General features: G+C 38.7%; 1 protein-coding gene across 1 annotated transcript in view; it reads right to left on the minus strand.

Moving 5' to 3' along the window:
• Nucleotides 1-1,040: 1,040 nt before the first annotated feature.
• LOC106531790 (OX-2 membrane glycoprotein) overlaps nucleotides 1,041-15,541 on the minus strand; it is a gene marked incomplete at its 5' end in the record, with an annotated part of 15,900 nt that continues 1,399 nt past the window's right edge. Inside the window, 4 exon segments of the mRNA XM_014027712.1 lie at nucleotides 1,041-2,131; nucleotides 10,044-10,145; nucleotides 11,335-11,619; nucleotides 14,581-14,907. Coding sequence (XP_013883166.1) covers nucleotides 2,127-2,131; nucleotides 10,044-10,145; nucleotides 11,335-11,619; nucleotides 14,581-14,907 — 719 coding nt within the window.

The following is a 15,541-nucleotide window of genomic DNA, read 5'->3' on the forward strand; positions in this document are numbered from 1 at the left end:
ATGTACAATAAAAAAGAAAATACAAATAAAATGAAATGAAAGGTGGCAGGGAGAAGAAAAAATCTTATCTGCCCCTTTTTTCTTAAATATTCAAACAATAAGGATCTTCAGTTAAAACAAAACACAACAAAACATTGAAACTTTCTAGAACAACAAAGTGAATGTCTGCATATTAAACCATTTCATATTTTTTTAACAGTCCAGTCTTTATCATTCTCTTAAATATGCATATTGATGTGGCACTTTTAACATCGTCTTCTAAATTATTCCACAATCTGACTCCCTGACTTGAGGTTGTTCTTTCAAAAATGTTCTAATTTTAGGTTTCATGAACATCTCTTTTCCCTTAATTATAACAGCTCTCTGTCTTTGTAAAATTTATCTGAACATTTAAAAGGAAATGCATTTCAGTGTGCTTTATACATAACTAACAGAATAATAATCAATAAAATCATAGAATTTCATTAATTTCAGTTTACAACATAATATATTAGAGGGATAAAGATAATTTTTTCGAGTGATGACTCTGATGGCCCTTTTTTGCAAAATAAAAATAGGATCTGTAACAGTCTTATATGCTTTTCCCCATACCTCAACACAATAGATCTTGTGTGTGTGTGTGTTTCTACGAACATTTGTACCATAGTTACAAACATCAAAGTGAGGACCTCTTCAATGTCCTCACTTTGTTTGCAGCTCTACTGTCTTTTTGTTAGGTTTAGAGGCACGGTGTGAATTAAGTTTAGGTTCAGGTTAGGGTTAGAAATAGACCAGTAATGGTTAGTTTTATGGAAAATGTCTTGGTTAGGCATAAATAGTTACAAAAATAAATGGAAGTCAATACAAAGTAATCAGTTTGATGCGGTTACAAGGATGTGTGTGTGTGTGAGTGAGAAAAAGAGAGCAGAACTTGGGTGTATTGAGTGTTGACACAAGTTTAAAAAGGAAAAATATTTAGTACTGCTAATAATACTAATACTAAAAGTATTTCTCAAAATCTCCAAAAAATGAACAAATAATTCAATGAAACTCAGTTCAAGTTCATTTATAAAAACGTTATTTATTAATATAAAGTCCAACATATCTCACTACATACAGAAAAGAGCTAATAATAAAACCATAACTTTAACAGACTTAGTTTTCCAAACAATATCAGTTTTGTACAGAAACTCAAAGCTTATAAAACACTTTCACCTAATAAAACAATAAATCTGCTCTGTAAGTCAGAATGCAGTTTCACACACACACACACACACACACCTTATACTCAATTCCTTCAAAACAAACGCCTTCAGTCTAACTCCTGCAGAAACAGTGATTCACAGCTGCCAGGTCTGTCTGCTCAGGAAACATTGGGCGGTGTTAACCACAGACAGGTGGACCACCCGTCTGTCCCACACGGTAAAAACCTTCCRTTCTCCTTAAGGAATGACTCACCAAGAGACCATTTAACAAAGTGAAAGGTTAAACTCTGGTCTYAAACAGATTCTGTTTTTAAAGTTTAAAAACCATCCTACGACTTTATTCAACAGAGTTTTCAGTTGAGGGAACCATGTTGGCGTAACAACTCGAAAACAGGAACTGATTTTAGACGTTTTTATTCGTTTCATTTTGCACACTAGCTTTTGTTATGAGCGCACTGATCAAAACTTCAAATTAAATGTGTTATCAGTGAGATTATTTGCTTTTTCTTGCTATAAAAAATAAAACAGCCAGTTTTTCAACATTGCACTTTTCATTCAAGTTGGAAATTCAAGATATACAAAAGAAAAAAAAAAACATCAAAAGATTTTAAAGATCTGTGAGCAAATTGCTGATAAACAAAATTTACACACAATATATATATATATTTACTGTATATCTGAGTCCATTATGATGGCACAGACTACATYTGAAGTCCTCCTATCAGAAGGATTTCAACAGCTCTACAGTCTATTTACTAGCATTAAATAATAGAGTTTTAGCTCTTTTTACATTGTAGYGTTTTTAGGTCTGCGTGTTTCCAGCTCGTGGGAACAGAACCAGCAGCTTCCTGTGCACCCCGAGCTGAAGGGCACAGTGCTGAGCAGCCGGGTCGAGCTCAGAACTCTGCTGGAGCTTCATCAAAGCAGCGGTGACGTCAAATATTAGTCTGGACAGAAAACAAAGAGAGATAAAGTTAGGTATGTCTGCCTGCCACCAAAAACCTTCCTCAACCTTTCATTTTCTTTTTATTTATTTATTTATTTTAACTGAATCACACATTCCCACCTTGTCCTTTCAGGGTGGGACACTCTTTCCTGACTGGACGCCTCCCTAAAAACACCCAGAACCGAAGGCTCTGGTTCAGTTCAGACCTGGCATTAAAACTGATCTTTGAGGGTTAAATGGTGGACTTGAGGACCTCCTGTGCTTCTCAGATAAAGAGGTCTGCAATTCAAGATTATTTTTTCTCTGTCACCTGTTTCTATATTTTATTTATTCACTATAAAAAGTTGAGTAAACAAATTTATCACAAAGATCTCTAAATTACAAAAAGCCAGTAATGGACAAAAACAACCTCCAGGGGCTCTGAAGTTCATTTTGAAATATATTAAATTCACACTGAGGCAGACCCAGAGCTCACAGGAGGAATTATACAGCCGAGTCAAAAATCACAGGACACCCTTTTATTTCCAAAAGAAAAGACAAGATGAAATATCTGAAAACCCCAGCAAGTAAAAGGTGTGTGTGTGTGTGTGTGTGTGTGTGTGTGGGGGGGGTCTTTTAGACCAGAGGTTCTCAAACTGGGGTCCCAGGACCCCCAGGGGTCTGCGAGAGGTATCTTGGGTGTCCTCAGAAAAATTTACTAAATTGTTCATTTGGTTTTTATTTTTAAAAATGCATGGAGAACAATGAACTAATAAAACAAACATTAAAAACTTAATAAAAATATATATTTCCATGACATTTAGGGGTTGAAATTACAATAAATTATACTTTAAAACAGCATAGGGTTTATGAGGGGGTCCCTGAAATTTTCTTCATCCTTGTAAGGGGTCCTCAGACCCAAATGGCCTGAGAGCTCCTGCTTTAGACTATGTCCAGAACATAGCCCCCATCTAGAAGGCTATTATATTGGATCAAAATAAAAGGGATTCTGTAACTTCTGACTCACTGTCTCTACACAACTTCAGATAAAGGGGTAGACAATGGGAATGGAGTTGCAATAAAAATATAAATAAAAAGTGAACATTTGTGTAATCAGTTATAAAACATAATAAAAACTGATGAAAATATAATTTAGGTTTAGAGTCATAATTCCACTGGCGCCAAATATTGTTAGACTTCCAGTTTTATAAATATRATTTAGTTGTTTTTTTTAAGCTGTGCTGTGATACAGTGGCTCCAGACGAGTGAAGGGTTAGAGATTTAGCTCACTTTAGGAGGGTGTACTCCAACATGAAATATTTCCCATTTTCGCTTGTTTTACATTTTAGCTACATAAACAACGTAAAAACAGCTATAATGTAGTAGATAATTTGTACTTTTAACAGTCTGATATTTTCAGTCTTTAACCAAACATCACTATATCCCTTTGAAAAGCAATCAAAAAGTAAAGCATTCAGATAAATGTAGTGAAGTTATGACCATGTTTCAGCCCTGAAATACATTTTTTTTTACTGAAGTGTGTATAAATATGTAGACAGGAGCAACATTCCAGATGTGACCGCAAAGTTCAGCGTGTTTTAGGTGACAGAGGAACTAGAGGAGAAGTTACCACAGCTGTTTCACTTCACTGTGAGGGAAACTGAACAACGAGAAGGAAATTTAAAAGATAATCCATCAAAGCTGAATTTAACTTTGAGCCACAGAGTTGCACAAGCTGACCAACAAAAGTTACAGGGCAGGGATTAAAACATTGCACAGATGTTTGCTGGTTCATTATTTAGTGTCATTTTAAACGAGAAGAAATAAAAGTTTCTGTACAGATTCTAGAGATTTTGCAGAGAACAAAGAATTTTTGATGTAAAAATGCAAGATATGAGAGAAGTGAATAAAGACAAACTCACACCCATTACCATTTAAAAGAGACCACATGACCAAAGTAAGACATTACACAAATTCCAGAGGTATAATAAAATAGGTGCCACAGCTGGCTGCTCACGTTGCATAAATTAAATTTAAAACTTAATCGACTCATGTAACCTGAAAGCCAACTAGAGCAAGAACGATGAGTTCATTTTACTGTGAAAACCTCTGAAAACAGGATTGTTTCTGTGCAGTGACCAGCAGGTGTCGCCGTCAACACTTCAGGAAGTTCTCCTTTGCTACCGTTTCCTTCATCTAATCTGTCGGGAGCAGCCAAGTTCTGCTCTCTGGATTCAAGGTCTGAGCTTTCAGTGAGATCTGAACAGGATGTGGTTCCAACCCTTCACTTCCTGCTGTGCTGCACATTCAAAGCAGCCAGCACAAACATTTCTTCAAGTCCAAATTTACTGTTTTTAAAGCATCAGTCTGTCATCAGTCAGCATCCTGGCCACACAGTTTTTGCGGTCTGTCTTTCTTTCCAACTTTGGTGTGACCTGATGGAGATTTACAGCCACAAATAGACAAGATCTCCTGGCCCTGCCCGTTCCTCAAAGCTGAGGCTGAAGCAACCAGAGGCTCAGATTCAGCTGCACACATCACAACCATGTAACACAACTGAAGTGTTTTTTAACAACAGATAAAGCTTTATTTGTAGCTCACTGTGACACATGGGAGGATTTTTATTCTGTCTGCAGACACAAAGATCTGTGTGAACCACTTTCATGATGTGGTAATAAACAATGAAGTAAACTGCATCAACTATTTATATCTGGGTGGACTTCAGCCTAACAATTATGTTTTGTATTTTAGCTTCAAGTCCAAAATCATACTAAAAGGATATGAGACAACAGATTTTCCTCATATTGTGTCTCTATATGAACAAATTAATTTTTTAAGTAATTTTTTAAGAACAAAAAGATACGTTTACCATCTTTGAATAAAAACTGCTTTGTTTTAAAAAGGTATAAAAATACTTTATTACAACTAAACTTTTTTCTAAGAATAATATCAGCTCAAAAAATAAACAGCAGCCTTCATCTAGCTGTAACACTTTAGCTGCAGAGTTTTGTTAAGCATTTGTAAAAAAATACTTCTGTCAAAGATTTGAAAAGTGACAGAGGAAGACTAAAAGTGACTCACCAGTGTCTACACTCTTCTTAGCAGAAACACAAACATGACACTGTCGTGTGCAAAAAAAAGCTTGAAGTGCTTGTGAGGCTAAAACTGCTTGAGATACAGAAAAGCCAAGTAACGCAGTTTCCTCAAACAGACTCAAAACATGCATGTTAGGTTCACTGGTAACTGAATTATCTCTAGGGGTGAGAGCAGGAGTTGTTTGTTTCTACGTGTTCCTGTTCAGGATGTACCCCACCTCTCACAGGGACTGTTGAAGGTAGCTCCACCATGACCTGCAAAGCTTCAGAAGTTAAAGACGATGAATGCTTGGATGGATGGATGAATCTCAGCTGCTAACACACCAAATTTTATCTCAGTATCTGTACAACTGACTGAGTTCGGGTCATTTCTGTGTACAGTTTTTATGGTCAGTTGGCTGTGAACAATCAGCTTGACAGCTTGAGCCAAACACACTTAAATACCTACAACAATTCAACTTTACACAATGTGTCTCTGAAGGTCCCACAATGCTGAGGTTTTGCACCATTCTGCTTGAAAACTTAGAGCAGTATAATAAGTATGAAGGACAAAACAAGACAGAACAGCTGCAAAATAAAACCATTCAACATTCACAGACAAAACAAAGAAAAACAATAGCTGGATTTTAAAAGCAAATTAAATCCAAACCAGGACCAAATCACTCAGCTGCTATTTGGTTCGACAAAGTCAGAGCTTCACCTAATCTAAAACACACAGAACAAAATAAGGCACAGAAAACTCACAATAATTCCTCCGGAGCCTGTACTGTTCAGTACTGCTCTAAATATTTTATATACAGTACTGAACAGCTTTATTCTAAATAATAAATAATAATTAGAAGCTGCATCCACACATATATAGTTATGGATATTAAACCAGAAATAATCCCTATAAGCTCCTGTTGTCTGGCTAATGTTATTAGCCTACAACAAGAGGTCCAACTACAGACAGACTGCTTCTGATGGACAATCTGTGTCACATCACAGTAAACGCCTGTGTTCCCAGCACATCCCAGGCTCTCCACACTGGGAAATACAGCGTCTCTGTTTGTACAGAGAGCGGGGCCTTGTTATCAAATGGGCAGGAATTCAACATCAGACTCGTCACTGCTCCCCATCCAGGCCCTTCCTCAGTCTGAGGGATTAGACTGAAAGAGAGGGTCTTTCTTCTGGCTGTTAACTCCAGACAATCAACACGTCCACTTAATATTCTGCTCAGGATCCAGAGAGTTGGAAAACAAGAAAACTCCAAGACATGTGGAAAAGTCTCAAGAAAGAGTAGCATTCCTCTATTCATCTATTTTTATTTAGTTCATCTTAAAATATGCAACCCTGAATTCTTTGGCCGAAGGCAACACAGTGGAGTTTCTGGGATGAAAATAAAAGTTTAGAAATTATCAGCATTACTGAAACCTTAGTTATCTGAGGGACAGTTGGAGAAATAAGAATAAAAGGCGGTGTGCTGATGAGTTTCTTTAAGAAAAAGGGGAAAATGTGAGCAAGTCCTGCCTGCCCTTTAAATCATCTGAAGGAAAAGGAAACTAATCATTAATCAGTTTCTAATAATGATGAAATACTTTGACTAATTAAGAGCTGTCATTATGTCATCCTGACAGCGACATCTCTTCTTTGTTTTTCTCTGTGACTTCAGTTTGGCCGACGTGACATCAGCTTCAGCCAACGCTTATGTGCCAAGATTTTTATCCCCTGCCTGTTTTCTCTGTGTGCACAAGATTTACAATGAAAGAGAAGTGGGCAGTGGTACACTGCCGACATAACACTATCAGCATGACGCCAGAGAGGAAAGGTGTTACCAGGAATCAAGGGTGTTTATGACACATGTAGGTACTTTGCCAGCTGAGGGTGGGAGGTAGCTGTGAGATGACCTTCACCAGAACATTTAATTCAGTATGATAGTACTATAATCCTTCCACACAAGCTACTTCTATAAAATCTATAATCAGTCTATCCACATGTCCCTAAAAATCACATCACAAGTTTTCACCAATAACAGTGAGTACAAAAATCGTCATGAAAAAAAAAAAAACTAAGTTTTCTAATATGCTCAACTGAAAAAAATGCATTTCACCTTTATGAGCCACAGGATGCCAAATGAAAGTAGTGTACGCCCACAGTAATCTGTGGTCAGTGTGCTGAGAAAGCCCCTTTGATGTTTAGTGAAACTTTGAAAACTATAAAAAAGGTCTAGTTCCCTGCACTAATGTCATTTAGTTTTAAAAACCAGAACTTCTCTCCATCTTCATCTCTAACCACTTAATCATGTTGGGGAGGCAACAGGTCCAAGAGAGAAACCCAGACATCCCTCTTCTCAGTCACTTTCCAGCTCATCCTGGAGAACCCCAAAGCATTCCCAGGCTGGAGAGGATACATAGTCCCTCCCTCCAGTGAGTCCTGGGTCTTCTCCAGGGGCCTCCTACCAGTGAGTCTGGCAAGGAATACCTCGAAAAGGAAGCCTCCTAACCAGATGCCCAAAACACCTCAACTGACTCCTTTCGATGTGGAGGAGCAACAGTTTTACTCAGAGCTCCCCCCGAATGAAGGAGCTCCTCACCCCATCCCTTTAAGGCTGAGTCTGGTCATTCTACGGAGGAAGCTCATTTAGGCTATCTGGGTTCTTGTTCTTTCTGTCTTGATCCACGCCTCATGACCATAGGAGAGGGTTGGAACAAAGACAGACCAGTAAATCAAGATTTTTCCCTTCATAAGCAGAACTTTGAAATTATGTTAGGAACTCAAAAACTAAGTTAAAGAAATAAAATAAAAAGGAAACTTTTGGACTTACTGATACCCATACCTGTGATTCTTTTATAATAAAATTAATCCTAAACATTAAATGTGCTCCACTTTTGTCATTCTAGCCTTTTTTGAATCCTGTTCATCCTTTGTAATTCCTCTTTCCAGCACAAAGTCATGCTTCAGTGTAATGCCCATATTTGTTTTCTGCTGCTGTCATCACCATAGTCATGCCACAAACTGATTTCACCAGTAAGAAATGTATTATCTTAGACTTTATCATAACCCTTCTTACAACACGTTTCCCCCACATTTACAGGGTCAGTCACTTGGAAATTACCTCTATGAAATAAATAAAGTGGAAAATAATAGTGGATGTTCTGAAATAATGACTCAAGAATTAAACAAATCAATGTTTTTGTAGTGATTTATACTTATAAAAATAAACTAATAAAGAAAATAAAATTAGATGATATACAGCTCAACCAAATGGTTCTGCCTGAGTTGCAGTGCCAGACTAAACAGAATAACTGGTTTGTATAACCTTGTGATAAAGGATTCGTACAGACTCTGACAACGCCAAATAGCCTTGCTCTCGAATGGGCACTCACAAATTCACAAACACGTGTTGTTGGGGAAACGTGTGTATATAACAAGGAACAGAAATATGTGATTCAAAGAATAAAGTTATTTCATAAAATGGTTGTTTGAGTTTGTTTCTTGCGGCAAACAACACAGAAGTTAACACAGATCCATCAGGCTGTCAAAATGCATGCTAACCATTGCTACCCTGAAGCAGTTAGGAGGCCTCCTATATACAGTTTAACAATTATGTCATCTTAATAAAGAAAGATTTCATTCTATGCACCTAGCTGAGCCAAGGGATAACAGAGATAAATACAAATGATATCTAGGAAAAACTTCTAAAATGGTAACAAAAAACATTGTAGGCCAGACATAATATATTCTTGTTCTGAACAAATAATTTACTACGGTTGATTGAAAAGAGTTCTCTGTATACATTGTTATCTTTTAATGTCTTACACCATTATTTTAAAAGAGTTCTTAAAAAGTAGTTGTGTGAATAAAGTACAAATAAAGTCCATCAAACTTTGTTCAAATACAAATATTTAAAGATGCTATGCTATGCATTGAATGAGTCCAAACTGAATGGACAAAAAGTGGACACCAGTTAGGATTTGTGTCTCCAAAATGTGTTAAACAGGATGCTACTTGGTTACTTAAACTATAATTGTGTTGTAGCCCTCCAGGTGAAATTAAATTCTCTAAAATGTACCATTCCTTTTCTGGTTTGAAATGTAATCCAGTGCTAGTAAAATAAAGTTGAATTTAAAAAACATCAAAACCAAACCACTAAAATACTAAGAACAATTGAAGGAAGTTGCTGTTCGTGACAAAACAAAATCTAAAACAGGATCTTTAAAAAAGAAATCCCATAAATTAAATTTTATGAGCCAAGCTTTGGCCTTGCTACTGTACCTCTTGGATTATTCTAAATTCGGATAATCCCAGACTGGTTTTGGTTTATGTAACCCAACGGGAACACTTCATCTCTGTCACGATGACAAACACTTCACAGTTGGCTGACACAACGGGCCACAATCGAAACAAAGTACTGCATATCAGCTCAATACTCTTCTCCTCTGACAGAAGCCAGTAATAAAAAAATACCTGAGGTTTCAAAGAAGTTGTGACTGTATAATTTTAAAATGTTTAGTGGTACTTTCAGTTGTGGCCTAATTTCTATATTTACTCAGGCCCTTTTGAGAGCTTCCCAGAACAAACTCCGTCTTCTGCTGGAATGTAAGGGAACTGCTCCAAACGCAAGTGTTTCAATTTTCTTCTCCCACGTTTTCCTCAGCTGCAGGAAAACTGAATACATACTTAGGATTTGATTTTTTTTTATCATTAGCTCCAACATTTTCCCAGCTTTACCATCTCAAATACCTCAGGGAAATTAAACTCACTGAGTCCAGCTGCCACTAACACTACTGGGGAACTTGGCTCATGTGTTTTTCTGGATGCACACAGAAGTAAATGTGGCGAAACGAACCACAGACTTACCGTCAGTACAGATGAAGGACTTGCAGAGACACACACACAGACACAGGAGGAGGACCACGGCCACACCGCACACAGAGATGAGGATAATCATGGCTGGACGCACTGCAGCGTAAAAAGAAACACACAAGACTGTGTTTAAAAATAATTCAAATGTGTGTAAAATGGCTGACATGTGGGCAAAACATGATGCAGAAGTAACCCTTCCCGTACGCAGACCAAATCAAAACAGCCATAATTAAAAGGACTTCCATTCTTTAAAAGGGCCAATATTATGTTTCTCAGGCATACATTTAAATACTATAACATACTAAAGTATCTATGTCACCTTTAGCTGTTATTAAAATGCTGTTTTTTTTTGTTTAAACAGAAAAAAAACCATCTTCTCATCACTTCCTCTTCTAAATGCCTTGAAATTGGCCTCTGTCTCTTTAAGAACCTGCTTCTGCTTTTGTTCCGTCCATTTCGGGGTGTGTGTGTGTGTGTGTTGGGGGGGGGGTCGCTCAGTTTACTTGGCATCTGAAAATACATTTCGTCAAAAGGTATTTTGAATCTGAAATGAGCTTCATTGAGTGAGAAGTAGTGTTGAGAACAGCAGACAGTTAAGTTTCACTTTCAGTTTGCTCTGTTACTGAGAGCCTGCAGGAGTCATGGGCGGGGTGTGTGGGGTAGGGAGCTCTGCCATGAGGAAGTTCGGCTTAAAGACACGTCCCAGGGGCGTTTCTGGTCCCAAAAGGCATTTCTGGTCCCCACCTGTCGTTTTGCTCCTCAGCATGGCTTCCTAAAAACTCTGCAGGATTTCTCAAGCATGCATGAATGAGTCAGAGCAAGGCTTTGGGCATGTTTTTTATGAGAGTATAACATTATAACTTGATATAAAACTCAAAAAAGTTGATTTTACATGATATTGCCCCTTTAAAAGAATGCATATTGCCCACTGTCTATCATGTCAGAGCTTTAGACTACAATCACGTTATGTTGACAAATGACAGAATGTGTGTTGGGGATCAGTCTCAGCTACTTCCAGTCAGTATCAGTGGGATTAGCAGAGATGGAGCCATTTTTGTGGTTGATTTTAGTGGTCACTTGGCTATGGCAGCCATTCTGAACCAGGCTTTCCCCTCAAGTTAATCAAGTGGAGATGAAAGCTTAATTCATATTTGTTCAGGGGTTTATGTGATATTTTGCTAACAAACAAGCACCCACATGGGAAAAAACAATAGCCTCATTCCTCCTGCAGCTTCAAAGTTTTCATGATCACATGGTTCTGCAGAGTTCTCTGGACTTTATTCACCGTCTGAGTTGAGGGGGAGTGTGATGGGTTTTTCCAAACCCTGGTGTCGCACGATGCACTTGATCGACTGTTCGCTGAGCACCCCTGATTGGAAGATCATTGTGCTCGTCACCGTCGTGGTGCCGTCGCCCTGTTCGTACAGAGATAAGATGGGCGGTCCGAGCGTGCGGTTGTCACCGCCGGTGTCCCACGTGATGAACGCCGCAGGCCGCGACTGGGCTGTGCAGTTCGCTTCGGTGACTCCGGAGGATGTCGTCACGTGGCTCACCTCCGGCTGGGGTAAAACTGGAGAAAACAAAATTGAGATAATGGAAATGGAAAAATAAAACCTATTCTTTAATTCGCAGCAACTTGTGCGTCTTTGTCAATCATTCCGATCCGACACGGACACACAAGTCTGACTCCAGCTAGCTGGCCGGGAAACAAAAGCCAGACAAACTTTGGCAGCTTTTACCAACTGCCTGTTTGTGTTTGTGTGTGTCTGGAGCTTTGTTTCCACCAGTTCAGACAAGAGCAAACCCTATGTAGCAGTGCAAAGGGACAAACATGCACAGACACACACTGTGGCTTTTGTGTGTGGGGAAACAGAGAGCCACTCTTCCTCTGGGATCCATCCCAAATTAATCACCACTCTCCCTCTCCCCTTGCCCTATTATCACTGCAAACACACAGCAGAGGAAGGCCAAAAAGCCGCTCACGCCTCTTTAACGTTTGCTTCCAACTTCTTGGAGGCCGACAGTGAGGAGGCTCGCATTGTGTTTGCAGTGGAAAGAAAAATAGGACGAGGTTAAGTGTTGCAGAGGGCACCGAAGCAGTTCAGAACAGTAGTTTAATGACTGACTTCTGAACCTTTCACCTCAGTCTTTCCTGTTCTTTTGTTATTTTTCCTGAGCTGTGCACATAAACCAGCACGTTTCCTCCAATCCTCCAGCATATCTGGAGTATGATTGTCATTTGGATAATAATCCCAGAATTGTGTAAAGTTGTAATGGATTAAAGGACTATGAGTCAAGACCACTGGAAGGTGAAAAGGTGATGGTTATTTAGCACAGTGGTTCCCAACCTTTAGACTTGTGTACCCCCTGAGTAGGGGTCGACCGATACATCGGCCGGCCGATATTTTTGGCCGATATTTGCGTTTTTTCCTTGTATCAGTATCGGCCGATATGTCCGTCCGTTCGGCTGATCCATTCTTTGGGTCACGCGAGTACATTTTGCCGCCCCCTCCATTGGGGAGAGAGCAGCTGCTAATGTTGTGAGACTGAGTGCAACAACAATAAGGGTGAGTTATGAACTTTTAATGTGTTTTAACTGTCTAATTTAGCTGTTTCTGCCCTCTGTGTCGGAATATGAGAGGAGAGAGAACAGCTGTGTTTGTTTCTTTTCCAGACAGGAGCGCCATGTTTTTAGTAGTTTCAGTTTGAAACCGCACTGTAATTAGCGTGTCCACATTGTTTTTCTTTTTAAAAATGCTGGAGCTGCTCACAGGAACCATAGAAGAACACCTCTATTGCTGGATTAAAATAAAAAAAGCTTTCGGTCCGTTCTCGCTGTTACGTTCACAAGAGCGAGTGCAGCCGTCCACCATCATATGAACCAGGCAGGCACTGCTCATATCATGTTTGTTCTGACCGCAGTATAAAAGTCATGATGCAGGTTTTCTTCAGTGTACATTTCAAACTGTGATCTAAAATTAACCTCAGCTTGTTTGAATTCATTTTTTTTGCCCAGTGTAAAAAAACGGGCGCAGACTGAGGCAGAGATGCTGTGAGCGCTGTGTGTGTGAAGTCCTCACAAAAATAGCAAGATGTATGTGCGTCTCTGCTTTTTCTTTCTTTGTGTTCCTCTGACAGTTTTATTTAGGCCTGTTGCTGTTTTTGCATCAAAAATGCTGGGATATTAAAACATAGTCATTTTATTTTATGTAAAAATTATATTAATCTGATTAATATACAAATAAAAACAGAATATTTAGCACTAGATAAAATAAATCACGGATTTATTTATTTTTAATTTTTTTAAGAAAAGGGCTGAAAGAAGAAATCCTGTGTGGCAGCACTTCATCCAGCCTGCATCAGACAAGGCTTAGCTAATAAATGGTTTTGTTTTGTTTTAAATTAAGACTTGTGTAACATTTGTTATTCTTATTTTTATCATGTTAACGGAGGAAGAAAAAGCAGTATCGGCTTCAAGAATCGGCCAAAAAAAATTGGCTGTACGCATCGGCGTTTCGGTTAGACTGATGTCAAAAAAATCGGTATCGGCCTTTTAAAAACCTGTATCGGTCTACCCCTGAGCCATTTTGTCACACCACTAGTACCCCCTCTGTCAAACGTAATGATGATTCTCCAAAACTATAATGCACAACAACTGATTATTAAATGAAAATTTATTTATTTAACCCCCTAGAACATTTAACTCTCAGGCATTTTATTCTTTTCAACTCAAATTAAACATAAAGGTAAAAATGTTGCCTTGAAAGTGAATAAGTAATTAAATAAATAAACCAGGTAGGTGCAGATGCAGAAGCGTCCAAAATACATCAAATACCCAAAATGAGCAAATTCCGCGAGATTCTGCTTTTATACAGGATTCCATTTTGTGTCAATTTCGTGATTCCATTTACATTTTCTGCATTGCGGAAATCATAGGGCCTTACATATCTCAGTCCTATTTTTATTTAGTTTTTTTTTTTTTTTTTTACACACCTGGGAAATTTTTCCATGTACCCACTGTAACATGTACCCCTGGTTGGGAATCACTGCTTTAGCAGACGGTCAAATCAAAGCAACTACTGAGCTTAGTTTGGAAAACTTCTTGCGACTTGTAGCTTTGTGCTAAAAACATCAAGTCCAGGCAGCATCACTAAGAACAGATCAAACACAGATAATTTTTTGCAATCATGAGACGATTACAGTGCAAAAATCAGCTGTTCTTGCAATACACCTGATTTTATTGTTCCTTGATGTGATTGTTTTTGCTCGAATTGGTTTGCAGTGCAGCTGTTTTGATCGCGAGTTTTAAAAGAAAAATCTGTTTTGAGAATTTAACATAATTACATCCAGCCGCCACAAATATAAATTTTGCATCATTGCTGCTGATGAATTTGATAAAGACATAAAAAAGATATTTGTAAAAATCTAAATAAGCAGTAACTTCCATGTTTTTTTAAAGTGAAGCAGCCAAAACAAGCTGAAAAACTTCATCTCAGTGACAGTAAATCCAGAGGGATGCAGGGGGTCTCACCGTAAACAGAGAGGCAGGTGGCGGCGCTCCTGGTGCCGTCTGGGAATGTGTGAAACTCACAGGTGTAGCAGGCCTCGTCCTCCATGCTGACCTTGTCGAAGGTCAGTTTGGTTTCTCCCAGAGTTGGGCTCAGACTGACTCGGCCTTTGAACTGCTCCTCCGTGTGGCGGCTGTGTTTGGTGTAGGAGGCCACTACGCTGGTGTCACCCTGCTCGGCAGTCTTCCTCCACAGCACCTGGCGAACCCGCTCACCCAGGCTGTACCAGCAGGACAGAGTAACTGGTCTCCCAATAATGGCCGTCCTGTTGCCCTCCAGGTGCACTTTACCTGAGAGAAAGACCGTTTTCTACAGTTATACTGTGAATTGGAAAAACAGACGACAGTGATTTTCTACTTGCGTCAATTTACAGTCACGTCTTTACAAGGCTGGCTTGTCAGCAGGATTAGGAGCTACATAAAGGAGTCTGGAAGTGATAAAAAATGTGTGTAAATGCATTTAATAGGAAGCACCAAGTTCAGCTTGGTGGGTGGTTTTTATCTTCTGCTGACCTCAAATGTTTCCCTGCTGCTTCAAGGCAACAAACACTGAGTGACTCTAATCCAAACACAGCAAACAAAGGCTCTGTGATCAAAACATTTAATGACGAGCAGAGATGCAGCAGTGAAAAATACTAACTCCTGAATGAATGCTCTCATTTAAAGGGATCCCCAATTAGTTGTGACATTAGACTTTAATAAGCATTTATTTTAACTGTAAAATAAAGACTAAAAATACTGTAGGATGTTCAGTTTTGTAAATTTTTAAAAATATATTTACACACAAAGCATTCTGGGTAAATGATGACGTGGATAAGTCCTCAGTGTGAGTGAGCTATATCCACCCTGAAGGTTAATCTTAGACAATATCTGATGATCGACTCTTTTAAATGAAACCAGAGAGCGTTGACAGAGAGGAGAAGGT

This window comes from Austrofundulus limnaeus, unplaced genomic scaffold (assembly GCF_001266775.1).
Source record: "Austrofundulus limnaeus strain Quisiro unplaced genomic scaffold, Austrofundulus_limnaeus-1.0 Scaffold676, whole genome shotgun sequence".
Classification (NCBI taxonomy): Eukaryota; Metazoa; Chordata; class Actinopteri; order Cyprinodontiformes; family Rivulidae; genus Austrofundulus; species Austrofundulus limnaeus.